The 27,251-nt window shown below is 43.0% G+C and overlaps 2 protein-coding genes across 6 annotated transcripts in view; one reads left to right on the top strand and one right to left on the bottom strand.

The window, feature by feature from the left end:
• Positions 1-5,065: 5,065 nt before the first annotated feature.
• On the bottom strand, positions 5,066-22,940 carry Catsper2 (cation channel sperm associated 2). Of its 5 annotated transcripts, none has more exons than XM_038329465.1 (13): positions 22,553-22,940; positions 20,905-21,045; positions 19,124-19,297; positions 18,886-18,954; positions 15,218-15,390; positions 14,581-14,736; positions 14,011-14,135; positions 9,435-9,613; positions 9,133-9,232; positions 8,838-8,867; positions 6,751-7,145; positions 6,344-6,511; positions 5,066-5,205 (listed from the first exon to the last, which is right to left on the bottom strand). In XM_038329465.1, the coding sequence occupies exons 2-13, from the start codon at positions 21,041-21,043 to the stop codon at positions 5,174-5,176; spliced, it is 1,740 nt and encodes a 579-aa protein (XP_038185393.1). In that variant the 5' UTR covers positions 21,044-21,045; positions 22,553-22,940; the 3' UTR covers positions 5,066-5,173. The 5 variants fall into 5 exon arrangements, with proteins under 5 accessions (XP_038185393.1, XP_038185391.1, XP_038185392.1 ...); XM_038329463.1 differs by lacking the exon at positions 22,553-22,940 and adding an exon at positions 22,129-22,456; XM_038329464.1 differs by lacking the exon at positions 22,553-22,940 and adding an exon at positions 22,047-22,130.
• The window catches only part of Pdia3 (protein disulfide isomerase family A member 3), a 21,269-nt gene continuing 16,667 nt past the window's right edge, over positions 22,650-27,251 (top strand). Inside the window, exon 1 of the mRNA XM_038329468.2 lies at positions 22,650-22,930. Within this exon, the coding sequence (XP_038185396.1) occupies positions 22,764-22,930 (167 nt within the window). The 5' untranslated portion in view covers positions 22,650-22,763. The remainder of the gene's footprint in view (positions 22,931-27,251) is intronic.

The following is a 27,251-nucleotide window of genomic DNA, read 5'->3' as shown; positions in this document are numbered from 1 at the left end:
CTCACAACTGCCCTCTTCTGGCATAAATGCAAATAGCACACTCATATACATATAAATCAATCGTTTAGTTAGACCAAGCTAATTAAAGACAGTTTAAAGAGCCAAGTGGCATGCACACCTTTAATCCCAGCTTGTGACAGCTTTGAAGTCTCGGGTCCATTCCTAGTTTTACTTTCCTTTTTCTGTTCCATTTGAACAACAGAGACATTTGTATGAGGTTTGGAAGGAAGGATTGAAGTTGTAAAGACTTCTCATACTGCAGGCCTGTATTCTCAGCACTTGGGAGACTGAGGTGGGGGGGGGGATCTGAAGCTCAAGGCTAACGAGGGCTGTGTAAAGAGACACTGTCTCAGACAAACAAAAACCAAAGTAGCGAGGAGCAGAAGATGGGAGAAGGGGCCTCTTTTAAGAGAGGAAGAGCCACCTAACCCAGTTCCTATTCCACTTATTTCTTGCTCACATTACAGGGGTTTAAGATTTCTATCACGGAAGTTGGGTGTGGTAGCACGTGCCTTTAATCCTGCACTCAGGAGGTAGAGACCTGTGAGTTCAAGGCCAACCTGGTCTACACAGCAATATCCTGGACAGCCAAGAGTTCATGGAGAAGACCCTGTCTCAAAAAACAAAACAAAAAAAGAATTCTAAGCCAAGCAGTGGTGGCGCATGCCTTTAATCCCAGCACTCAGGAGGCAGAGACAGGCAGATCTCTGTGAATTCGAGGCCAGCCTGGTCTACAAGGGCTAGTTCCAGGTCAGGCTCCAAAGCTACAGAGAAACCTTGTCTCGAAAAACAAACAAACAAACAAACAAAATAATTCTAACAGGAGACTGGAGCAGTGGCTTAACAGCTACAACACGAGCTCCTCTGCCACAAGGCCTTGGCTCTATCCCAGCACCTCGACAGAAGCTCGCAGCCGCAACTCCAGTTCAGAGACTCTGACCCCAAAGGACACAAGGCATGTGCATGGAAAACACTCATAAACATAAGCAGACAAAAATTTAAAAATTCTATTGTGATTTTGCATGTACAATTTTTACCTGAAAGAAGTCTTAAAATGTTTGTTTTAGCATGGTGGTGCACACCTTTAATCCTAGCATTCCAGAGGCAAAGGCAGGCAAATCTCTTTAAATTCCAAGCCAGCCAGGACTAAATGGTAATACTTTGTCTCAGAAAACCAAACAAAACAAACAAAAACCTTAGATAAGACCCATTTTTTAATTATTTTTTTTCTTCTAGGAAAGTTCTTACTGTATTTCAGGTTGGCCTTGAACTTGACTTGTAGCTGAAAACAGAGCTTACTTCCTGACTGCTCTACTCTAACTTCTGAGTACTAGGATTACAGGTGTGTCCTACCAGACCAGTTTTATATAGTTATGGGGGGGTCAAACCCAGAGTTTCCATGCTAGGTAAACATTCTACCAAATGAACTCCATCCCCATGCTAAGAAAATACTTTCCTTCCTTCCTTTACTTTTTTTAAAAAAAATCTATCTACCTACCTACCTACCTACCTACCTACCTACCTATCTAGCTAGCTAGCTAGCTAGCTAGCTGGCTTTTTGAGACAAGGTTTCTTTGTAGAAAAGACATTTTTAAATAAGCTGCTGCTAAGGGCTCAGAATGTGGCTCAGCAGTGAACCTGGTCTATATAGGAAAAAAATGCTTATTCAGTCTGAGTGTTTTGTCACATGGCCTGTAATTCCAGTTCCTGGAGGCAGAATATAGATAACAAAAGACAAGCAAAGAAGATGCCCTTAGTCCATACAAGTCACTCTGTCACCCAATCAGGAAAATTACAAATCAGTGAATCACACTCAGCTCTCAGATGATGACCTCTAAGAACCAATAAAACGCCAGAAATAAAGGTAAAAACTGGTTGAGCCAGTCCTGGGCTCAACCTTTAACTCCTGATCCCGTCCCTACCTTTGAAGTACTGGATTACAAGGATGCACTACCATGTCCGACTGTGTTGTTCTTGATTTCAGGAAATCCTCCTGGTAAGATGGCTCAGCTGTGAAGTCTAATAAACTGATTTCAAGTCCCACCTCCACTCATGCTTTATGGTTTTCAGACACAGAGATGCATACAAAGTAAATTACAAATAAGTAAGTCTAATAAAAAAGGAAACCTTTGTATCCATCGTTTGGACATATAATTCACATAACATAAACATTTTAAAGTATACGATGTAGTGTTTTATCTTATTTTTTCGTATTTGTTTTATTTGTGTGTGAGGGTGGGTAGAAGTGCCGCATGCATGTGTGTTCATGTGTGTACAGGTACATAACCACACACACATGTGTGGAGGCCAGACGTCAACATCAAATGCATTCCCCCATTACTCTCCACCTAATTTTCTTTTCTTTCTTTCTTTCTTTCTTTCTTTCTTTCTTTTTTTTTTTTTTTTTTTTTTTGTGCGACAGGGACACTAATTGAACCTGGAACTCTGTTTTAGTTCGAATGGTTGGCAAGTGAGCCCTGGCATTTACCTGTCTCTGCCTACCAGAACTAGGGTAACACACATGCTGCCATGCCTGGCTTCTGTGTGGGTGCTGGGACCTGAACTGACATCCCGATCCTTCGCCACCAAGCACTTTATCAACCAGGCCACCTCCCCAGCCTGCTTGTTTTCTTTTTTTTTTTTTTTTTTTTTTTTTTTTTCTCATGGTTTATTTTTTTTTATATTTAAAAATTTCCATCTCCTTCCCTCCTCCTCCCCCCTCCCTCCCCTCCTTCTCCCCTTTCTCTCCCCTCCTTCTCCCCCTTCCCTCCCCTCCCCTCCACCCATACCTCCCCTCCCTCCCTCTCAAGGCCAAGGAGCCATCAGGGTTCCCCATACCTGCTTGTTTTCTGAGACAAGGTCTAACTATCCATAGAGCTCAAGCCAGGCTAGGCTGCTGTTCTTTAAAAAAATGCTACGGAGTCCCAGGCGGCAGCTGTAGGCAAGCAGCAAATGCTATAAAGTCCCAAATGGTGGTAGCAGGCCATGTGGCGGCAGACAGCGGGCCCTGCGAGCAGCCAGTCCCAGGCAGAGAAGGCTCCTGGTCTTAGAGGAGTGGTGGGCATGAGCAGTAGGTGGCGGCCCATGTGGGGCAGGCAGTGGGCTCTGGAGCATGCCAGTCCAGCGCATAGTGAATGGCTGCAGGTCCCCGAGCAGTGGCTGTTCCCAGGCAGGGAGACACGTGGCGGGCAGGCAGAAGACAGAGACATGGGTAGACATGACTTACAGAGTGAGGTTGAAGATTTATTTAGGGGGTTATGAAGGGGGAAGAGAGAGAGAGAGAGAGAGAGAGAGAGAGAGACGCAGAGAGTAGAGAGATATAGAGGAGGGAGGGGTGAGCGAGAGGAGCCGTGATGAGAGTCCCTGTGCCGTGTCCTTTGGTCTCTTTCACTTGCTGTTTCTCTGTATCTTTTCTCTCTCTCGCTCTCTCTTCTCTCGTCTCTTCCTCTCGCTCTCTCTCTCTGCTTCGGTCTGCCTCTCTCTGAGTCGGGCTCAGAGCGAGGATGCCCTCTCTGAGAGGAAGATGGAAGCTGAAGATCAGCCTGCCTCAGTGGATGGGGAGGGAATGGGCGTGGCTTGTCTCTTAAAGGGACAGGGACCAAAACCATAACATTGGCTACATAGTAAGTTCTAATCCAGCATGGACTATGGAGAGAAACTTTATCTCAAAGAAAAAGAAGTTTTCAATTAAAAAAAAATTTAAATGAGAGTTTATCTTACACATCTGACTATTTTATGGCATATACATACATACTCCACATAAAGAGTACATTGTATAGCCTGTAAATATACATATAATAGATAAAATGTTTCTACATATCAAGCACTCAACAAGCAATAAAATTTTTAAAAATGTTTATTGATTTTTATGTGCATGTGTGTTTTGTTTGCATCTATGTCTGTGCACCACATATATGCAGTTCCTGAGAAGAGAAGAAGACATCATATTCCTGGACCTGGAATTACAGGCAGTTGTGAGCCACCATGGGGGTGCTGGGAACTGAATCCGGTTCCTCTACAAGAGCAGCAAATGTTCTTTACCACAGATCCATCTCCTTGGCCAAGTTTGATAGAATCTTTAATAACAAGCATTTCCAAAGCAATAAATCCTATGCTGGGCATGTAACCCTATAACTCAGGAAGTTGAAGCAGGAGTTCAAGGACAGCCTGTACTACATAGTAAGTTGAGGTCAGCGTGGGGTGGAACCAGAGACCCTACCTCCAAAAACCAACCAACCAAAAAGACTTGAGTCCTTCCACAATGGAATGGAATACCTTCAGATAGTACATCACCAGCCATCAGCTTGATAGTCGCTCTTTCAGTTCTAAAGGGTTTTCTGCTGGGGTTTATGGAACAGTGGTAGGATGTATGCAGATATGGGTTGATCTCTGGTACCATATACACACACAATAAGGTGTCTCTGTCTTGATGGAAATTAGATCAATTCTGAGGTCCTACAAACTGTGGACCATAAACTGAAATGAAAACATCCCTGATCTATAACAAGTAAGATGAAGAATGTACTGTCTCTGGTCCAGATACGGGTATGAACAATATGTGACCGAACCTAACAGTACGTGGGAGCATTCTGGACCATTTGGTCTGGATTGTTGGCTGATTCTAGAACTGAAGTCGAGTCAATTAAGATCAGTGAAGAGGAAGCTAGAGATGTGACTGCTAAAGCATGGGCCCACCATGATGAAGCCCAGGCTGTATCCGTAGCGCCGAAAAGAAAGTTAATGCTGCCCAAGAGGAGCATTAGCAGAGTAGGTGATGGAAACATGACTTCTCAAGTAGTTAAACTAACATCTTTGAGGAGAGGGTTATTCCACACAGAAGCCTGCACAGACTGTAGCCAAAACAAAGAGAAAGCAACGCTCTTACTAGGAAGTAGGAGTTACAAGAAATGGGCTAGATTGTACAGTCATGAAGAGCCACGTCAGGGGCTGCAGACAGGCGGCCAGTCAGAAGGAAGCACAGGCTCCAACAGCCTCTCAAGTACTTTTTGCCTTTTTGTATCATCTACATCTCATAAAAATATTTAATTAACTTACTTACCAGAAATAGTCACTAGTGGTTTTTATTAGATATTTATATTTTGAATTCTTTATTTTCAACTATTCCCATCGTTAGCTTTCGCTGGGTCGAGAGATATGCCGCCATCCATTTACTTTACTTGTCTTCAAAGCTCATCAGGGCCTGGACTGTAAAGAGACAGATGCGAGACCAGTGCTGAGGACGCACGAGCACATGCACACACGGACGTGTGCTAAAGGCCTTGCTTCCTGGGCTCCAGATTCTCAAAGCAATCTTTTTTTTAAAGATTTATTTATTTATTTATTTATTTATTATATAAGCAGTATTCTGCCTCCATGTAACCTGCATGTCAGAAGAGGGTACCCCAGAGCCACCATGTGGTTGCTGGGAATTGAACTCAGGACCTCTGGAAGAGCAGCCAGTGTTCTTAACCAATGAGCCATCTCCAGCCCCTCACACACATCTCGACAGATATTTACTCTATGCTACTTAAACCTGATTTCTCCTCAGCACCGTAAACAAATTCATCAAGGCAGGGCTGAGCTCTGCGGTATTGGAAAGACAAATGCCATTTACTTTCTCCATTTGCGGGTCCTAGATTCTATATAGATACATAAGATCATATATATATATATATATGTGTGTGTGTGTGTGTGTGTGTGTGTATATATGTATATGTGTGTATGTATGTATGTATATATGACATGAAAGGAAGTCGAGTGTAACTGCTGAGTAGACAAAGAGAACTAACAGAGACACCAGGGTAGTTTAGTAGATAAAGACGCTTGCTTCCTAGCCTGCTATGAAAAAGAAGGAGGAGGAGAAGGAGGAGGAGGAGAAGAAGAAGAAAAGGAAGAGCTAGTCCTAACTCTCATGTCTGTGTGTAAACATTTTCCTTTCAGTCATCTCCTCCTACTACTTTTTTTAAAATTTTATTAATTCAAATTATATCCAAAGGGTGAAATGTAAGAAAAATGATTTGGAGCAGGTTTTTCTAATTCCAGTTTCCCAGTGCAACCCTATGCCCTACAGCTCAGGCTGGAACGTGGCCTTGGCCTTCCAGGAGAAGAGAATCTGCTTCACTACTCAGCAGGAACCCACCTTGGCCTGATTCTCAACAGTACCAACTTCTGAGAACTATCAGTTCTATCAATACTATCTTCATGAGAACCAAGCTTTCCGATCTTGTGAGACTTGAGCGCCCCCTGCTGGAGAAGCCTATTTTCTAGCTCTTTTCTAAGTTACTGTTTTAGAATAGCCGGAGTAACTGAGGTTCCTGACCCCAGGACTGCCTTAAGTCCTCACCTGCAAATTCTTGCAACTTCTTGCGCTCCTCTATGTTATATTGAAGCTTTTCTAGTAACTCAAAATATCTAAAAAGGGAATCTCTGGGCCAAACAACACGGTCATCCTGATCCATATCCATTAACCCAGGCAGGTTCTCATGCACAAGAGTCTCCCAGTCCAAGTTATCTGTAAGAAAGAATGTTTCTTAAGAACATGTCTAGGCCAGACATGGTGAAATAAAAAAGGAGAAAGAAGAGGAGATGGTGACAACATGGATGTCTCATACATGCCTACCCTCCCATCATCTGGAAGACAAGGCAGGAGAACTGAGGGTTTGATGTCATCCTGGGCTGCAAAGTAAAATGGCTGTGGTTCTCTTAAGCAAGATAAATCCGAATTCAAATGGAAGGACTTATTCTGCTCACCAACATGATCCAAATCAGCTAACGAAGAACTGTAGGAGGATGAACAGGCAGAGGAGGAAGATGAGTAGACTTTTGCTTTCGGTGGTTCTTTTTGTCCTTTTCCAGCTTCATCCTGCTCAGCGTCACTGTCGTCGGCGTCGTCATCATTTTCGTCGGCGTTGTCATCGTCATCATTGTCGTCGGCGTCGTCATCATTTTCGTCGGCGTTGTCATCGTCATCATTGTCGTCGGCGTCGTCGTCATTGTCGTCGGCGTCGGCGTCATTGTCGTCGGCGTCGGCGTCACTTTTTTCGGCGTCTTCGCTTTTGTTGGCGTCATTTTTTCCAGGATCACTGACTACAGACTCTTTAGAACCTCCTAATAAGTCTTCAGAGGGCTTTCCTTGTCTTGTTCCTCTATACATAAAGAAACAAACTTTATTGCTTCAAATATATTTGCAAGATGTGATAGTCCATTTATCATGCTGGCCCCTAAAGCTTTGATTTACAGCTTGAAAGCCAAACTATTCTCAGACTCTGGGCTCAGGTACTTCCAAGCTCAGACATCCCCAATATCTTTCTTAACTGTTCCCTTCCTTCCCATACCAGTCCAACAGAAAATCCTGTTTTTAGATGTACATCACTTCATGCCATTCCTCTGCTCAGAGCCTACAATAACCACGATAGCCCTACAGAACCATGTTCCCATGCTGGAAAGGTTTGCAGAGTATTGTCTCCTTCTGTGGAATAATCCTTTTGTACACTGCGAAGATGTGTTGCTCTCACTGTTTAAATAAAGAGTTGATTGGTCAAAAGCCAAGTAGGAAGAGGTTAAGTGGGAGAGCCAAACTAAAGGAACTCTGGGAAGAAGGAGGGCAGAGTTGCTAGCCAGATGCAGAGGACACAGATGTGCTGAAAAAGGTACTGCCATGTGGTAGAGCATAGATAAGAAACATGGGTTAAGTTGAAAGAGCTAGTTAGCAACAAGCCTAGGCTATTGGCTGAGTATTTATAATTAATAATAAGTCTCTGTGTGGTTATTTTGGGGAGTGCTATTTGGGAAGAGTGTGAAAACTTTAGGAAGTAGAGCTTTGCTGGAGGAAGGGTATCAGTAAAGACAGATTTTGAGTATTCACAACCTTGTCCCACTTGTAGTTCACTCTCTCTGCTTCATGTTTGCAGTTAAAGATGTGATTTCTCAGCTTGCTGCTCTGACTACCTGCTGCCATGCCTCCTCTGCCTTTATTCCACTCCCTCTGGAAGCATAAGCCAAAAGAAACTCTTCCTTCAGTAAGTTACCTTGGTCATGGCGTTGTATCACAGCTGCAGAAAAGTAGCTCATACACAATCCATTGTTTCTGTCACCTCGTCTCCTGTCACTCTTTTTCTGCCCTGTCACAATAGCCATTACTGTCTCTCTCACTCATAGGGTTTGTGCAGCTGCTCGCTCTGCTGTTAGCACTCACACATAGAGAAGGATACTCATGGAAATCTCATTGCTTTCAGATCTTTGCTCACATTATTTCTTTCAATGAGGATGCCCTAGTTAACCTTGTTTAGAACTACAACCACAGCCAGTCATGATTGGTAAAGGCATATACTACTATGTCCAACTCAAAATTTTTTAAAAATTAAGAAGGAAAAAAACCTCCACAAAAATAATCAGTCAGGTGTGGTGACACATATGTTTAATTCTAACACTCAGAGGCAGAGACAGGAGGTTTTCTGTGAGCTTGAGGCCAGTCATCGCGCGTTTAAGGACAGCCAGGACTATACAAAAAGACCCCACACCTTCATCTATTCTCTGCTGCCATGTCATCTCCTGGTTTCCTAGAGGATCATTGTTGCTAGTTTAGAACATACTCAAATAACCCAGGATGAGCTATTTTAGCTCTTTAGACTAACCCCATCTGCAAAGACTCCTTTTTCAAATAAAGTCACATAAAGGTCTTAGAGAGTTAGGACAAAGATAGACAATTTGGGGTACCATGGATTCTCTCTCAAAGCAAACCTTCATCTTCGCCAGTTTCTACCATCTGTTCCTTCTCATGTTTCCATCCCATCCACATACTTATTAGTAACCTGTCATCCATGTTGTTATTACTTTACCTTACTGATTCAGGGGACAGGTTTTGTCTCCTACAAAACAAAACAAAACAAAAAAAGAAATTAAAATTAGAAAAAAAGCTACAACTCAGAAAAAGTATAATAAAGAAAACAATTCAGATCTATAAAGAAAGAAAACTAAGTAATAAAGGGGAGTAGAGAAACCCCCATAGCATATAAAGAAAAACAAGAATGAGGACTTCTTAATTCTAGGCAAAACTGTAGTCATGGGGGCCAAAGAAAAGAAACAGGAAACGAGTTGAGAAATAGCATGGGGTTTGAAAACATAGAAGCTGACCTCTGAATGATCTGTCGCTTGAATATGTCAGCTTTATACTGAACCTCCAGGTGGGTCATCTCCTCACTCAGCTCATTTCTGATATTCTGAAAGTTAGTAACTGCCCCAAAGGGCCATTAGGAGTTAGAAGGTGGTGGTGACTAGCCCAAGAAGACTGCTTAAGTGGGAGAGACAACGTGGAATAGCCATTCCAATAGCCAAGCCTCCTTGACACACTGGGTTCTCTCCCAGTAGTCTACCAACCCCAAACAGCCAGTTTTCCCACCATCCCTTGTGCAAAGCTGTACCTTCTCTGGACTTACCCATCATGGCTACTATGATATTTCGAAAGATAATGGAGCCAAGCAACAACCAAAGGATCACATAGATGCTGCTAAAGACGCGGCTAGCTTCCGGCACCTTCCAGACATCCTGAAGTACTGCATACCAATGATCCAAGGTGAAGAGGATGAACACTGTCACCAGGGAATTTAGTAGGTCCCTAAAAAAGCAGTGAGTGAATATACAGAAGCATAGATCTAAACCTTTCAAAAACTGGTTTTTGTTTTGAGTCTTACTATGCAGCCCAGGTTAGACTGGAACACTATGTCCACAGGCTGACTTTGACTTTACGGACTTGAGCTCCTGCCTCTGTGCCTGGTCTCATTATTATTCTTAACGCTTCATAAAGGCATTTACTTGTAATATGCTCTGATTTTGGCTCCTTTTCTATCATTATCAATATTTTCTAGCTAACCATTCTTCAGTCCAAAGTCACTTTTATTATGTTCAACAGCCTATAAATATCTCTCAATACTCTATTAGTCCTGGGACTGCTGCTTTCTCAATAAATACATATTGACTAAATTCTTGTGTGTGTGTGTGTTTAATTATCTATTTATTTATGTTATATGCATTGGTGTTTTGCCTGTATGTATGTCTGTGTGAGAGTGTCAGACCCCCTCAAACTGGAGTAACAGACAGCTGTGAGCTGCCATGTAGGTGCTGGGAACTGAAACTAGGTCCGCTATAAAAGTAGGCAGTGTTCTAAACTACTGAGCCATCTCTCCAGCCCCTTGTTTTATTTTTGTTTTAATTTTTTTTTCGAGATAGGGTTTCTCTGTGTAACAGCCCAGACTGTCTTGGAACTCACTCTGTAGACCAGGCAGGCCACGAACTCACAGAGATTCACCTGCCTTTGCCTCCCAAGTGCTGGGATTAAAGCCATCCTGGCTCCTGCCTAAATTCTTTAAATTTTCTCTTTTGTTTATTTATTTCTTTTAAAGACAGCCTCTGAGCAGTGGCATGTCCATGCACTTGTGCGTGTACTTGCACACACACACACACACATCATAAGATAATGCAAAAAATTTACTGGGCATGGTGGCACAAGCCTTTAATCCCAGACATGGAGCTCAGAGGCTGTCTTTCAAGAGTTGGTTCTTTGCTTCTAACATGTAGGTTTAGGATTGATTAGGTTGTCTGGCTTGGTGGCAAGCACTCTTATCCACTGAGCCATCTTGCCAGCCCTGACTGAACTTTTTTTTTTCCCACAAGAAGCCGAGGGACAGTTCGCACAAGCAGTACACGCACAGACACGACACACGGGATTCGAACTCGCCGACACACACACTGACACGCACTCACTTGCGTGCGCCCTACACGATGAGTCACCGCGCGGCTCGCTGCTGACTGAACTCTTAAAAGACAAATCAATCTAAAACCTTTTTTTCCTAAGCTAATGCTCTACGAGTCTATGAACTTATTTATTTGTATATGAACATTTTGCCTGTACATATGTGTATGTACATGTATGCTTGGTGCCTGAGATGGCTGGAGGAGGGGAACAGATTCCCTACACTGCTGGGAATCAAATGCAGGTCCTCTGCAAGAGTAGTCAATGCTCTTAAGTGCCGAGCCATCTCTCTAGGTCCTTTTTTATGTTGTTGTTATTCTGTGTATATTTTGTTATTTGTGTCCATGAATCGCATGCATGACAAAAGAGAGAGTCCAATCTCCTGGAAATGGACTTAGAGATAGTTGTAAGCTACCATGTGTGTGCTGGAAATTAAAACTGGGTCCTCTGGAAGAGCAGCCAGTGCTCTTAACCACTGAGCCATCTCTCTGACCCCTTACTCCATATAATTTTTAGATATTATTTTTTATATAATACAAGAAATTTAACAAACGTTCCTATCTAACATTGTATCTGTACTTGTTTCAGAACAGTATCAACTGTTAGATAAATAAATGGATGGCAATCCCATATAATGAATGATAATACATACAAATAACATTTAAAATATAAATCGACACAATTATAAATGAATTATTTGGGGATTAAGGACTAAAGCTACCTCATAAAGCATTTTTTAGCATGTATAAAGTGCTGAGTTTTTCTCTTTCCTGAAATCTTTTGTCCATAAAAACAAACTATCTAAAATTTTCTTATTTCCTATTTATTTCTCATGTTTGTTTTTAGTTTGCTTTTTCTGTAACAAAGTCTCATTGTGTAGCCCTGGATCTAGAACTCACTGCATCAACCCAGGTGGCCTAGTACTGGAAGCAATCCTCCTGCCTCAGCTGTCAAGGGCTAAGAGTGCAGGAATGACCCACTTCAACCTGCTCTGAATTCTTTACAAAAGTATGTGTTGAGTCTAGAGTTGACAGCCAAGCATGGTGGCCAGCCTGATCAACATAGTGAGTTTCAGGACAGCCTGACCTACAAGTGAGACAAAAAAAAAGAGCTGAAGCCAAGTGTTTTGGTGCCTGCCTTTATTCCTAGTACTCAGGAAATATGCAGGTAGGTAGATCTTTGTGAGTTCCAGGTCAGTCAGGGGTAAACAGTGAAACCCCTGCCCCTATCCTGGGATTAAAGACCCATCCCACAACATCCATTGAGACCCTATCTTATTAAAAATAAGTAAGAGTTTAGAGGTGTGATCATGGTGTATAGCTGTCATCCCAGTACTTGGAAAGTGAAAGCAGGAGAATCAGGAGTTCACTACCATCTTTGATTACATAGCCAGTTCAAGACCTTGCCTGTTTTGGAATATTTGTTTAACTATGTAATGATGTGTTGCATTTGTTTAACTATGTTAAGATGGATTGTATTTATGTTGCAGAATATTTGTTTAACTATGCAAAATGTGTTGCACTTGTTTAATTATGTAAATATGTGTTGCTGTTTTATCTTGCCTGCCTAAGGCACCTGAACCGCCAATAGCGAGGGAGGAGGTACAGGTGGAGCCTCTGAGCAGGGAGAGTAAGTAGGAGGGGAATCTAGGCTTGGAGAAGAAAAAGAGACACCAGGGAGATGCCGGGGCTGGCCAGAAAGAGAGGAAGCATGAAAGTAGGACATCAGAATGAAAGAAAGGTAAAAAGACCTGAAGCAAAACGTAGGTGAACAGAAACAGGTTAAGTTAAAAGAGCTAGTGGGACAAGCCTAAGGTAGGCCAAGCATTCATAATTAATAATAAGTCTCTGAGTCTTTATTTGGGACCTGGTTGGTGGCCCAAAGAAAATTCCAACTCTAGTTGCCTTAAAAACAAAGCAAACAAAAATTGTCTAAGAAAGACCTAATTATATAGTAATCCCAATATTTGGGAGGCAGAGGCAGGATACCTGCCAAGGCCAGCCTGGGTTATAAAGGAGAATGCTGTCTCAAAATAAAACAGAACAATACCACCTCCGAGATGTTGCTGAAACTAGACTCCAGTTGGGAAAAAGTTCTAAGGGCAGCCTAAGATATATAGTTGAGTTCCAGGTCAGTCTGATCAATTTAACAAGAACACATCTTTAAAAAAAAAAAAAAAAAAAAAAAAAAAAGAAGCCGGGCGGTGGTGGCGCATGCCTTTAATCCCAGCACTCGGGAGGCAGAGGCAGGCGGATCTCTGAGTTCGAGGCCAGCCTGGTCTACAAGAGCTAGTTCCAGGACAGGCTCTAGAAACTACAGGGAAACCCTGTCTCGAAAAACCAAAAAAAAAAAAAAAAAAAAAAAAAAGAAAAAAGAAAAGAAAAACATGCTTGGGAGCTAGCTCAGTGATAGAGCACTCGTCTAGCACACATGTTCAAGTTCTGCTAATACAAGAAAAAGAAGAGTAGAAATAATAGATCCCAAGTCAATAATTTTAAATGAACTTTCTTCTTGCAAGGAATGTTTTTGATATACATCTCTTTTTTAAAAACAATTTCTTTTCAAAATATTTATTATTATTGCTACATATTGGCAGGAAAATTTTAAGGGCCAGGGGAACAAGAAGTCTGCTTTGAGAGTGCATCTCCTAGAAACGTCAGGGAAGCTACAACCAGAATATCTCAGCAATATGGCTGCCTAGGCAAGACCAGAACCAGTAGATGCTAATGTGGAAGGTGGAAATCTCAAGAGATCCTACCCTTAGACAAGTAACTAAGGGAACTGACTGATCACTGACAAGAGCGGGGGAATTAGTCTCCTGTGGTGGATCACCCAATCAGTTTATCTAGCTCTGAAATCATACACATAAACACTCAGCAGATTGTAATTACATATTACATATTTATGCCATATATGTAGCAATAATAATTTTAAAAGAGACTGTTGATTTGAGAAAGAGTGAAGGGGGAAGAAAGGGGTTGGGGAGGGGGGCATGGAAAAGGTTAGTGAGGGAAAAGGAAAGGGATACAATTATATTTTAATTAAAAATTTCAAAAAACTTAAAAGCACAAACAAACCAGAACTGGTTGTCCTACACCCCATATCAGAGCTAACTCTACTTACTATGCCTTCCTCTCTTCTGTTTTTATTCCGTCCTACCCTCTTACCACAGAGTCTAGTTTCTGTATTTCTGTGCTTTGGATGAGCATCTCAGTACCATATAAACCTCTCCCCTCATGAAGACTGCCCTTAGCCATACTTACGAGAAGAACATGTTGTATTCCAGGTTCTCAATAGTCGAACGGGAATAGTCTTGGAAGAAGTAGACCCCGGTTACAGCAAAAATGTAGAAGAAGATAAGCAGCAGCATCAAGAGGAACGTCATGCTCTACAGACAGATTCAAATCGGGGGTAGGTAAGGCAAGGATGATGCTCACCAGCGGCCAGCCAAGCACACCACATCATTTCCCAGAAGTCATCTCCCAGCAAGCCCAGAGCAAGCCCAACTCTAACCCACAACAGTTTACTTTTTTTTTTTGAGTTCTGTACATCAACTTGTTTAAATATAAAAGAAATGGGATGAAGTTAGTACTTACCTCTCGAGTTGTTACAGAACGTAAAGAAGATAATCCACATAAATATTTATTTAAAACTTAGTGCTCAGTAACTAGCAGACGCTATTTTAGGGGCTGATGCTCCTAAGGACATACAAATGTTCTCATACAAGAACATTTCATAAAAACCTTTCACGATCTTCTTGACCATATTAAGTATTAAACCTATGCTTTCTACCTTGTCCCCCATTCTACTTTAGGTTAATCGGTTTAAGTCACCTTCAGGGCCCTGGCCAGAGCCAATATAATAACTTTAATTTGACGGAATCGTGCAAACAGTTTGAGAGACCTCAGCACCCGGGAGATCCTCAGCAGCTGGAGCCACACGGACTTCCCCGAGACTCCCATCAACACCACAAACTCAGGAAGCAGAGACTGTGGGAGATACAGGCAATAAGTAAGGATACCCAAAGAACCCAGGCACAGTTGCCCCTGTTAATCCTATCTTCTTCATAGTTTTCTGGGTCTTATGTTGAATCTGGGAACTGTTTGCTATTTAGTCTTTTTATATTAATCCATTTAAGCTCTATACTTCAGCTTGTTTACATATTTAAAAATGGGATAAAATTAGTGCTTTATCTCTTAAGTTGTTACAGAACATAAAGAAGATAACCCACAAAAAATACTTAAAATAGTGGCTGTCACTTAGTGCTCAGTAAGTAGCAGATGTCATTTTAGGGGGTTGATACTCTTAATGACAACAATTTCTGCAACTACTTTTAGCTTTAAGGGGAAAAAATCAAAGCAGCAAATTTGATAAATTTTTATATATTCCTTCCTGGATGTTTTAGCTAATTTAATTTACCAAGGCATATAGCTGGTCCCATTAACTAATCCTAAGGATATTTATCCTTACCAACATGGTAACAACAAAGTCAAAGACATTCCAGGCATTATTCCAGAAGAGAGTAAAGCCGGACATCCACATTAGAAGGATCTCTAAAATGAAACTAAACAAGATAAACCAATCTGCCACCTCCAAAGTCAGTCTCAATGGCCACAGTTTAGTATTTGTGGATTCCATCAATTCTGTAAGGTAGAGCAAGGGAGAAATAAAAACTAAGTGAGAAGCTGAATAATGAAGGATGATCACTTATAAACCAGAGTTGTGACCACTACTATTCCATTTCTCTTGATTTCTCTGTCTTTCATAAATTTGTTTAAATCTACGAGTATTTTGCCTGCATGTATGTATGTGTATACATATATGTATATGTATCACATGTGTGCCTTCTACCTGAAGTCAGAGGAGGGTGTCAAATCCCCTAGGACTGGAGTTACAGACTGTTGTAAGTCCCTATGTTGATGTTAGACGTGGACCTGGATCATCTGCAAGAGTAACAAGTGCTCTTGCTTCAACCTGTGTAATACAGAGCAGAACTACCCATAAAACAACAGCTATACTTTACTTCTTGTTGCTGGTATAAGTAACAGTTGCAAGCTTACAACCCATTCTACAGTCATACAGCCCCTACAGAATTTTCCTCTTTACTACACCCCCACCATATGCTGTACAGTTAAGTTTGTCCTAAAGTTTATAGGAAAGCAATGGGTCTTATAAACATAGTGAAAATATAGAAATATGAGATTAAATCTTTTAAAAAATTAAACTTCTGAAAAATTTCAAAGATGCCTTTTACAATTGATGTGTCCTAAGATGATTTTTATTTCTTAGTAGCCATGACACATGTACCTACACACACACACACACACACACACACACACAAAAGTAATTAAACAAACAAACATATAATAAATTCTGGTTCCCAGAAGCAGGGGATTACAGTATTAGAAGGCACTAAGGACCACATTTAAGACTCACAATATGTGTGTGTGAGTGTTTGTATGCACGTGTGTATGTGTGTGTTTGTGTCATGATATTTTGTTTCTGTTTAATAAAGTTTGCTCGAAGATCAGAATGCAGAGCTAAGCCACTAGAGGTCAAGGAGTGGTGGCATACACTTTTAATCCCAGGACTTGGGAGACAGAGGCAGATGGATTCTGTTAGCTCAGTACCACCCTGGGCTACATGAAATTGATCCAGTCAGAGCTCATACAAAGGTTATCCCAGAACTTGGGATCCCACGCCTTTAATCTCAGCACTAAGAAGGTGGAGACAGGAGTGCTATGGCTGGGCAGAAAGAGGAAAGTAAGGTGGGAGGAGGTAGGAGCTCATTGCAGTCTGAGCAAGCAGTTTAAGGCAGCAGTCTGAAGCAGTCAGAGGATGCAGTCAGAGGAGGCAGTTTGAGGATTCGGTAGAGGTAAAAGATCTCTCTACTGGCTGGCTACACTGCTTCTCTGATCTCTTAGCTTTTGCCCCCTAATATCGGACTCTAGGTTTTTATTATTAAAAACATTAGAATTTATGCTACATGTTTGTGTGTGCAGAAGAAAGTGTAGGATTCCCTAGAGCTGGAGTCATAGACAGTTGTGAGTGTGTTAACCAGTAAACTGTCTCTCTGGTCCCAAATTACTTCATTGTTCTTTATGGAAATCCTGTCTGTGAAAGCAAAACTGAATAAACATTATTGCTAAAGAACTAAAGAAAAATCGGAAAAATAAACAGCAGAATTGTTTAAGTGAGAGGGGTGACCACTGCCGATGCTGCATCAGCTAATGAAAAGGTGTACTGTCTGGAGATGAAAATATAACTATTCTTTCACTCTACCACTTGGGAGACTGAGGCAGGAGGATCAAAAGTTCAAAGGCAGCTCAGATTACAGTGAACTAAGGCCATCCAAGACTTCAGTGAGACCCTGGAACAAAATAAGCCAGGTGTTGTGGGGCACTCCTCTGGAGGGCAGCCTAGTTTATATAAAAAACAAACTCAAACTTACTGTTGAACACCTGTATCCAGCTAGCACTTGGGAGGCTGAAGCAGAATTGAAACTGAGGACAACTGTGGCTACATAGGAAGTTCTGGGCCAGCCTGGGCTATAGTAAGACCCATCTCTATACACTAGCAAGTCTTGGCATTTAAGAACACTTATTGTTCTTGCAAAGGACCTGGGTTTGGATTCCAGCCCAACAAAGTAACCAGTCAACGATTCAGCTTGCCTTAGCAAGGCAAAAGAACCTTAATGTAACAGAGCTAATCCCAGTATAATACAATCTTTCTCTAGAGTAGAAGGCAGGAATTTAATCAGATAGTCCAGGCAAAGTATACAATTCTGTAAGACAAGGCACCTTGGATACAGGCAGCATCTATTGCTACAACAACATAAATCAATCACTTCATAGAATACCAGCTAAGTTCACACTGGTTGTAAGGAAAATCCAACATTATAGAGCAGAATAACACATTGTTATTTGTATAAGTATTTGACCAAAATCAGTTGCTGGTGTTGGGGAAAAAAAATCACAACTTGTGATTCATGAGTTCAAATAATTATTACAATTGAAACAAGCATGTTTTGCTTTTATTTTGTTCTGTTTGAAGTGCCAGGGACCAATCTCAGGGGTTTGCACATGCTAGGCAAGCACTCCACCCTCGGGCTAAATAAACTACAAGCCCTAAACATTTGGCTTTAAACAAGTAAGATTAGAAGGGCCTGGAGATGTGGCTCAGCAGTAAGAGCACTGGCAGAGTACCCTATTCCCAGAAACCATTCAGAGGACCACATCTGTACCTAGAGACCCAATGCCCTCTTCTGGCATCCATGGGCACTGCATGCATGCACATATAAAACCACCTACATATTTAAATAAAAAATAAATATGTAAAACGATTGTCACAAAATAATTGATTTGGTCAAGTTATATAATATGAAAATAATAAAATATGATAATATGAAAAAATAATAATACAAAAATGGTAAAATCCTCGAAAATTAAGAAATACCATATGAAAACAGAATAATAAATACTTATGGGGACTTTGTTTTGGTTTGTGGTTTTGTTGATTTGGTTTGGTTTGGTGTTTCGAGACAGGGTTTCTCTGTGTAGCCTTGGCTGTCCTGGAACTCACTCTGTAGACCAGGCTGGCCTTGAACTCACAGAGATCTGCCTGCCTTTACCTCGCAAGTGCTGGGATTAAAGGCGTGCGGCACCACCATCAAGAATTACTACTGTTCTTTCATTCTAAGCAGTTTTTATGAACTTTATCTTTTGAGAGAGTTACTGCACAGTGCAGGTTAGCCTTAACTTATAACCCTGCCTCAATTTCCAAAGTGCTGGATTAAAGGCATTCACCACCACTCCTGATCTGTGCAATCTGCCTGAGTTAACAATTAAATGAGATGTCCTTCTGTTTTTTAATACATTTCATATAGTATGTAAATGGTATTTTAGAGCCCCTTTTCTCTTAGCTAGGCATAGTGGTGCACACCTGTAATCTCAGATGGAAAGTACAAGTAGGAGGTCAGGTTCAAGGTCATCCTTGAGGCTACTGTAGGTTACATAAGGCTCTGTCTCAAAAAGTAAATGAATAAGTAAATCTGTCCCCATCACAATGAACTGATACTGGAAAATATAAAATGGTCAGGTAGGAAGAAAACGATCTTTTTCATAAGCACCAGTTCTCACCTATTTCGACCATCAGTACAATTGTATTCAGAAAGATGAGGGAGATGATGAATTTCGAGAAGATAGGACCTGTTTGCTTTTAAGAAAACACACAGACGGAACACATTCTCATTTTTGCAGCTGAAATAATGACAACAATATCAGATATGAGAATTTGAAGAAAATAGTTTGAGAGGAAAAATAAATCATTAACAGATGAGGGAAAGCCACAACAAAAACAGGTGACACAAAAGGATACTCTCAGTAACCCATCCAGCCCACAGGGAAAGAGGTGGTCTCTGGCTGCACCGCACACGAAGCCTGCTCAGCATTCGCTGGGAGTGTGTGATGTGGCCCATATGCCGGGGCTTTATGGAGAAGCGCACTAGCTGGTGCTGGTCTCCTGACATGAGTTTCTTCTGGAGAGAAGGATCTGTAACAAAAAGGTAATTGGGCGTGCCTGTTGTTCAGCTTGAATGCACCAGTACTGGGCAGCACACAAGACTGCCTTCCCTCCCCAGCCTCCCCCCAAACAGAAAGGAGTGTAGACAGATCTATGGGCTGGGGACTGTGGACAGCAGGCAGAGTTGGGAAGAGGGACACTGGTGAGATAATGGGCCTTCTACATGCAGCGGCAGCTCTGCCTTGTAAGCTGCTCTTTTCCAAAGCAACTAGGAATTTATTAGTGTAAAGTGAACATGTGTAGTTTATGCCGCACACTGACTGTGCTTATAAAAGCCCAGGTACAAACCTCAAGTCCCAGCTGGTTTAGGACCTGCTATGAAGGCTCTCTCCAATTCAGAGATCCACCTGCCTCTGCCTTCTAAGGATGTAAGGCATGTGCTATCATCACCAGCTCAGAAACCTCCAAGTTTTAAGTACCTTTGGTGGAAACTTTTCAAAGTCAGGGTCACCTGACTAGGATTCAGAGGAATAGATAGAGTTTTTTTTTTAATATTTATTTATTATACAATATTCTGTCTGTGTGTATGCCTGAAGTCCAGAAGAGGGCACCAGACCTCATTACAGATGGTTGTGAGCCATCATGTGGTTGCTAGGAAATGAACTCAGGACCTTTGGAAGAGCAGGCAATGCTCTTAACCGCTGAGCCATCTCTCCAGCCCCCTAGATAGAGGTTTAAAGTCCTGAATTCATCAAGTTTAGTGTAGTTTCTCATCTTTAAAATTTTCCTTTTATTTGTACTTTAAAAAAATGTGGGCTGGAGAGATGGCTCAGTGGTTAAGAGCATTGCCTGCTCTTCCAAAGGTCCTGAGTTCAATTCCCAGCAACCACATGGTAGCTCACAACCATCTGTAAATGAGGTCTGGTGCCCTCTTCTGGCTTGCAGACATACACACAGACAGAATATTGTATGCATAATAAATAAATAAATATTTAAAAATAAAAAATAAAATAAAAAAAATGTGTGCGTGTGTACAACTGCAGGAGTAAGTTGTCTTCTTGTACCATGTGGGTCCTGGGTATAGAACTCAGGTTTTCAGACATGGCAGCAAGTACATTTTACTCCCTGAGCCATCTCGCTGTTCCTATTACTTGAGATAAGAGTCTCAAATAACCCCTCTCATCCTCAAACTACACTATGTAACCAAGAATGACCTCGAATTCCTGGTGCCTCCTCCTCCAGAATGCTGGAATTACTGGCAAGTATCATCCAAACCTGTGTGTGTTTTATTTAAATGTGTGTGTAGTCGAGCATGCATGTGTATGCCAGAGGGCCACTTTTGGGAACCAGTACTCTCCTTCCAGGTTGGTCCTGAGAATCAAATTCAGGTTATCAGTATGGCGGCAGGCAACTTTACTCACTAAGTTTTCTTGCCAGCCCTATTTTGTTGTTGTTGTTGTTGTTATTTGGAACCAGGGTCTTGCTATGAAGAAGCCCAGGCTAGTCACAAACTTGTGACCCCCGACTCAGTCACATACCACCATTCCTGGCTCCACCCTAAAATATGTCTCTGCTTCCTATCGTCTGAGGATGTGGGCAGGACTATTACACTTAGTGCAAGCGAACAGGCTGCTAACCAAGTATCTCCCGGAGAGTGTGCCTTGGTACGGCTTGGGTCAAGCCTTGCAAATGCTCTATGAGGGAGAAGGTGTCAATAAGCCGTGAGCGAATAGCATCAGCTCTAGCCAGCGGTATGTGTCCTCGTTCCTGGGCCATGTCTGTGAAGAAAATAGAACCAAGGGTCAGAGGTTTGTTTTTTTTTTCCCTTCCTTCCCACCTTCTTTGCCTTTCAGAGATTTAGGGAGCCCATTAAAGATACTACAAGCAGTTAAGTACAAACACTTTGAAAGACTCAAAAATGGGGCGGTGGTGGCGCACACCATTAATCCCAGCACTCAGGAAGCAGAGGCAGGTGGATCTCTGTGAGTTTGAGGCCAGCCTGATCTACAAGAGCTAGTTTCTAGGAAAAGCTCCAAAGCTACAGAGAAAACCTGTCTAGAAAAAAAAAAGAAAATAAAAAAAGACTAAAAAGTTTTTGCTATTTGGTTTTGATTTTTTTGTTTATGCAAAAGATAGAAAAAATCATAAGAGATATTTCCAGTCAACTAAATATCCACGAATTTTCACTGACAGCGCTTGTAATTATGTATTTCTTATTTATCTATTTATTTATTTGGATGTTTTTCGAGACAGGGTTTCTCTGTACCATTGGAGGCTATCCTGGAACTAGCTCTTGTAAACCAGGCTGGCCTCGAACTCACAGAGATCTGCCTGCCTGTGCCTCCCAAGTGCTGGGATTAAAGTCGTGGGCCACTATCGCCCGGTATTTCTTCTTTAAAAATTAATTGAAAGGGCTGGCGGTGGGGACACATACTTCTAATCTCAATCTCAAGAGGCTGGTGCATCTCTGTTGAGGCTAGCCTTGTCTACATAGCTAGTTCCAAGCCAGTCAGGGCCACATAGTGAGACTTTGTTAAGAAAAAGTAAAAATTGAGCCTGAGCCTGGTGGTCCAGACTATCAACCATCAATCCCTGAAGTTGAGGCCAGAGGATAGGAAAGCTCTAGGCCTGCCAGGATCATTGACCTAACCTGGGAAATTTAGTGAGATCATGTCTCAAAAAGTCAAAAGAGGACTAGGTAGGACTAGGAATAAAATTCGGCAATGGATCACTTGTCCAGCATTGGGTAAGGTTCCCGGTTCAATCCTCGGGTACCCACCCTCTCGAACAAACAACAGCAATCAGTGAAAAATTATCGGGCAGGAAGGCAGAAGGCCTAAGGCTGGACAAAGAATACAGACCTCACGTGGACCTGACAAAGCAGGATACGAGGTCGGGCAGCAGCAGGATGTAATGTTCTACGCCCTATAATTGGACAAATCAACAGCCTGGCACTTGGAATACGTGTCGTATTGTGCCCAAGTGTGTGAGCGCCCCAACGCCCAGGAGGGAGGGAGCTGGGCGGCTCAAGCTCCCCTCCGGCCCGCTTCTGGGCCTCACGTCAGCCCAACGCACTTCCGCCCACTCAGCCCTAACTTCACCCCTCCGCCTCCCGCGCCGGCGCCCTGAGCTCCAACTCCTCGTCTGCCGGCCGAGCTCAGGGACGCCCAGGCTACGCGAAGCCCTCCACTTCCCTCCCTTCCCTCCGACACCCGCCAAGGCCTTCCCCCACAGCCGGGCCCGCGGCGTTCGCCCCGCCCCGCGCGCCAGCCAATCGGCAGTTACCAGCTGGTTCATCCCGCCCGACGCAGCGGGGGATGCAGCCAATCGGCGGCTGCCACACTGCGGCCCGAGTCGGCCTAGGGGGTTGGGACCTCGGCGGCTGGTCTGCCCGTGCCAGACGCGCGAGCTCAGGCAGCGGGTGCGGATCGTGGGCTCTGTCTTCTCGGTCCCCCCGGCCCCGACCCTCCGACCGCCCCCGCCGAGTCTTGCCGCCATGCGCTTCAGTCGCCTAGCGCTGCTCCCGGGCGTGGCGCTGCTGCTCGCCTCGGCCCGCTTCGCCGCCGCCTCTGACGTCCTGGAACTCACGGACGAAAACTTCGAGAGTCGCGTCTCCGACACGGGCTCGGCTGGCCTCATGCTAGTCGAGTTCTTCGCCCCCTGGTGAGGCCACTCGGCGGGGTCAGGGCCAGAGGAGCAGCTGGGCGCGGGAGCGGTTGGGCCTACGCAGCGCGGACGTCCTCCACTATCCATCGGGCCTGGCTGCGGCTACCGCCTTGCCAGTCGGTGGCAGCCCGGCGGCGCTCCGCCGGGGGTGGGGGTGGGGGACGGGGCAGATCCGGAAAGGAAGAAGCCTAGGTTCCCGCTTAGGGCCACGTCCTTACTCCGTGTTATTGCTGCACTTCCTATGTGAAGGGATTTATCCATCCCCTCCCCCTCCTATCTGTATCTTTCAGTATCTAGGTGAGTCAGTGTAGACGTCTTCCGATCTGCAGACCAGGCAGTCATCCCAGAACCTTAGGGAGGAGGCAGCGGTACAGGTCCTGGGTCCCAAGGTATTTCCTTTCTTCTTGTCCCCACCCCAGAGCCAGTGGTTTTTAACCAAGGTCACTAGTGGCTGCAGAACGATCGTAAGTGCTTTCTTGAGACAGGCCTTTATTTTGTCCATGGCATGGCTTACAATAGTTTACATAAAGCTATAAGCTGCAGAGGCCTCTATTGATTAGAGAGTAAACGAACAAGAATAATTCCACTAGGATCTATCGTAATTGTCAACTTTAGATAATTACAGAAAATGATAAGACTCACAATGGAGAAAGTAGCCACCGTTGGGGGAGTATACCACTTCAGGGGCCGCGTAACCTCACAAAACGGTAGATTCTTTAGAGTAAATGTGACCCCAAATAAGAACTTGCTTGGGAAAGGAGAACATAGGATTTCTGTGTTTGTCTCTTAAGTGGTGGGTTGGGTAATTTGCAAATTATTGCCACAGCATACTAATTAATTTAATATAATAATAGTTCAGAAGGTGTGTGCTTTTTGCCCTCCTGGCACAGTGGCCTTTAATTCAAAACTATTCAAAAGAACCCATAAACCAGTGTTTCACAGTTAAACTGTAACTTATCTTTGCTTCTGACCCAGTGGGATCGCTATATTCCAAGCTAGTCTGACTGACTTAGAAGGGTGGCACTGGAAAGTTCTGTAGTGAAGACTGCCTGAATCAGGATATACTAGAGACAAGAAGCAATTTGTGTTTCAGCTTGGGGTATTTTGTGTTCAGGGCATTTTGTGGCTAACAATCAGTACTGATTACACTTTATAGATAGCATTTATACATCCCTAGAACTCATGTTCTCGCTTAGAAACAATTTAACATAGTTATGTAATCATGCAGTTAAGTTTGAGGGGTGTCGATTGGGTCCAGCTTCTTTGACTGAAGGGGTCACACATTTGGAGAATTGTGGACTGTTACACAGTTTAAAGCAGTTTTAAGTCATTGGGATATGGCTCTGCTTACCTAGCATTTTCAATTGCCTTTGTTGAAAATATATATTTTAATGTTAAAGCCTTTTTTCCTCCCTCTAAGACAGGGTTTCTCTTTGTAGCCCTGGCTGTTCTGGATCTCACTCTAGTTCAGACGGGTATTTTTTTTCTTTTTTTCTTTTTTTTTCCTTGAGTCAGGGTTTCTCTATGTAGCTTTGGAGCCTGTCCTGGAACTCATTCTCTAGACCAGGCTGACCATAAACTCACTGAGATCCTCCTGCCTCTGCCTCCCAAGTACTGGGATTAAAGGCACTACTTTTCTTTTTCTTAAACCAGTTCCTCTGTATTGTCCATGCTGACCTCAAACTTGGGATCCACGGGGTCTCCTGTAGCCCAGCTGGACTTCAGTTTCTGATCCTCTTGCCTCTATCCTAAACACGTCAGCACACCTGGCTTCAGCTTGTCTTTCTCCTAAAAATTGTTTCACCTGCTTTCCTTAAGACTATACATCCCATAATGCATTGAGCCATCAAGAGTTGGGTGGATTTCTGCTGTAGTGTCTGCTTTTAGTAGGCTTAGAAGATAGTCACCTCCCACATTGCCAGCAGGGTCATCTTTTCAGCGTTGAGATTTCATTGCAGTTTTTTCCCCCCTGAACAATCAACTCATGAGTCCTTCTCCAGACTGGGATTCCTACAGGGAAAGAACTGTCAGCTTTTTATCAAAGGCTAAAATAATTAATTGTTCCTGACACAGTGCAGCATGAAGTGATGACTTGAGTTTGTGCATGTTGGCGTTATCCACTGCTACGCACCATCTCTAAGAGTAGGTGAATTCTTTGTGGTTTAATATTGGCGGGGGCGGGTAAAAGAGTTAGTGGGGGGCTGGCGGTGGTGGCCCACTCCTTTAATCCCACCACTGGGGAGGCAGAGGCAGGCGGATCTCTGTGAGTTTGAGGCCAGCCTGGTCTACAAGAGCTAGTTCCAGGACAGGATGCAAAGCTACAGAGAAACCCTGTCTCAAAAAACGAAAGGAAGGAAGGAAGGAAGAATGAGTTAGTAGGTTCTGTAACAGACCCTGATTTCCCTTAAAGTTCACCGGATTTCTGTTCTTGGTTGGTTGCCTGGGAAAGGCAGTCTTTTCCATCCTAATAGGAACCCACTTTGTATATTTGTTTACCTTGTGGATGGTGCTACTGTTTAGAGCTATTGTTTTTAGTCTCAGCCTCTGGCACACTGATTTCTTCAGAGATTCATTGTATCTTAGTTATTTTCTATTGAGTGACAAAGCGCCATGACCAAGGCAGTTCGTTAAAGAAAGGTTTTTTCAGGGGTTCTCAGTTTAGGGGATTAGAGTCCATGACCTTCATGGTAGGAGCTATAGCTGAGAGCTCTGCTCACAGGCTGAGACAACGACCTTGAGGCAGTAAGAATTAAAGGGGAATGGTGTTGGGGTTTTGAAACCTCAAAACTGGACACTCCCCTTCATGTGACACCTCCCAGGCCTTCCCAAACAGTTCTGCCAAGAATTCAAATATTTGGGGCTGGAGAGATGGCTCAGAGGTTAAGAGCATTGCCTGCTCTTCCAAAGGTCCTGAGTTCAATTCCCATCAACCACATAGTGGCTCACAACCATCTGTAATGAGGTCTGGTGCCCTCTTCTGGCCTGCAGGCATACACACAGACGGAATATTGTAAAATAAATAAATTAAATGAATAAATAAATAAATAGAATTCAAATATTTGCCTATGGGGTTTTTATGTGTATGCATGGAGGATACCAAGTCCCTGGAACTGGGGTTACACATGGATGGGTGCTGGGACTAGAACTCAGATCCTCTGCAAGAGTAGCAAATGCTCTTAACTGCTGAGCCATATCTTCAGCTCTGCCTCTTAAAACTATTTTACTATTGTGGGGTCAAGGGCAGATTGGTGGTGTTTGTTTTCTCCTCCACCTTTGCCTGGATTCTGGGGCTCTCTAGTTGTCATGTGTTTGTTGCAAGTTATTAGATGCTGTTACCGGCTGACCTATGTCATTGCCACTGTGCTGCTCCACCCCAGTACTGGAGATGGAGCCCCAGGCCTTCCCCACATTAAAGAAACCTGCAGCTGAGCTACATCCCCAGCTTGAGTTTATTCTTTTCCCTCCACCCTTCTCTCTCTTTCTCTCCCCGTCCCTCCTCCGGGTAGAGGAATGGAGTTTATAAGTATAAACTTAGTTGGCCTTGAACTCAGTAGTTTTCCTGCCTCAGCTTCAAAAGTGCTGGAATTACAGGCATGTGCCTTTGTGGTGGGCTTCTTGGGGATTATCAGCATTGGCAATGCATACTTTTTTATTTAATTCTCTTTGTCTCTTTTTCTTTTTGGAGACAGAATCTCACTGTGTAGTCGAGGTTGACTTCAAACTCAAATCCACCTGCCATCCATCACACCTGGCCTTCTCTGGCTTTTTTTATATGTATTTGTAAAGTTGGCATTTTTTTTCTTTTCTCTTTTAGGATAGTTGAGGTAATGATGTTAATTTTGACAGTTACTACAATAGAAAGTCAACAGCAAGAGATAGGCATGATGCTATAAGCCTGTTAGCTCAGTTTCTCAGATGCTAAGGCATGAGCTTTGTATGTTTTGAACTGCTTCAGCTACATAAAAAGATCCTGCCCCAAAGAAAAGATGGAATGAAATCTCTCCTCTTCTGCTGGACTGCTTTGCTGCTATGTGAATCTTTAGTAGATGATTGTTGCCTCTGTTTCTTTACCTGTGTTGTGTATTACTGACTGTAATTACAATACACAGACTTCTTGTACATTAACTCCGCTAGTTACCTTACTTGAGTACCCTACTCTTTCCTTTCTGAAGCTTTAAATACTTAAAGGCCCAAAACCAGATCAGATCCTTTAAAATTCATTCTTTTAAATCCTGGAAATTGGGTATAGTGCTACATGCATAAATCCTAACATTTGGGAGAGGGAAGCAGAAAGATTGCTTTAAGTTCTAGGACAGCC

This window comes from Arvicola amphibius, chromosome 5 (genome assembly GCF_903992535.2).
Source record: "Arvicola amphibius chromosome 5, mArvAmp1.2, whole genome shotgun sequence".
In the NCBI taxonomy this organism is placed as follows: Eukaryota; Metazoa; Chordata; class Mammalia; order Rodentia; family Cricetidae; genus Arvicola; species Arvicola amphibius.
This window is presented reverse-complemented; position numbering and strand designations above follow the sequence as displayed.

What these genes read in the sequence shown, in the direction of transcription:
- Catsper2 (XM_038329462.1), bottom strand. Translation starts at nt 21,939, where the DNA reads ATGATCTCACTAAATTTCCCAG. An exon ending in TATCATAGTAGCCATGATGG is followed by an intron (nt 9,233 to 9,434) that starts GTAAGTCCAGAG and finishes CCTTTGGGGCAG; the next exon opens with TTACTAACTTTCAGAATATC. An exon ending in GAAGTTGCAAGAATTTGCAG is followed by an intron (nt 5,206 to 6,343) that starts GTGAGGACTTAA and finishes GTCTCTTTACAG; the next exon opens with TCCAGGCCCTGATGAGCTTT.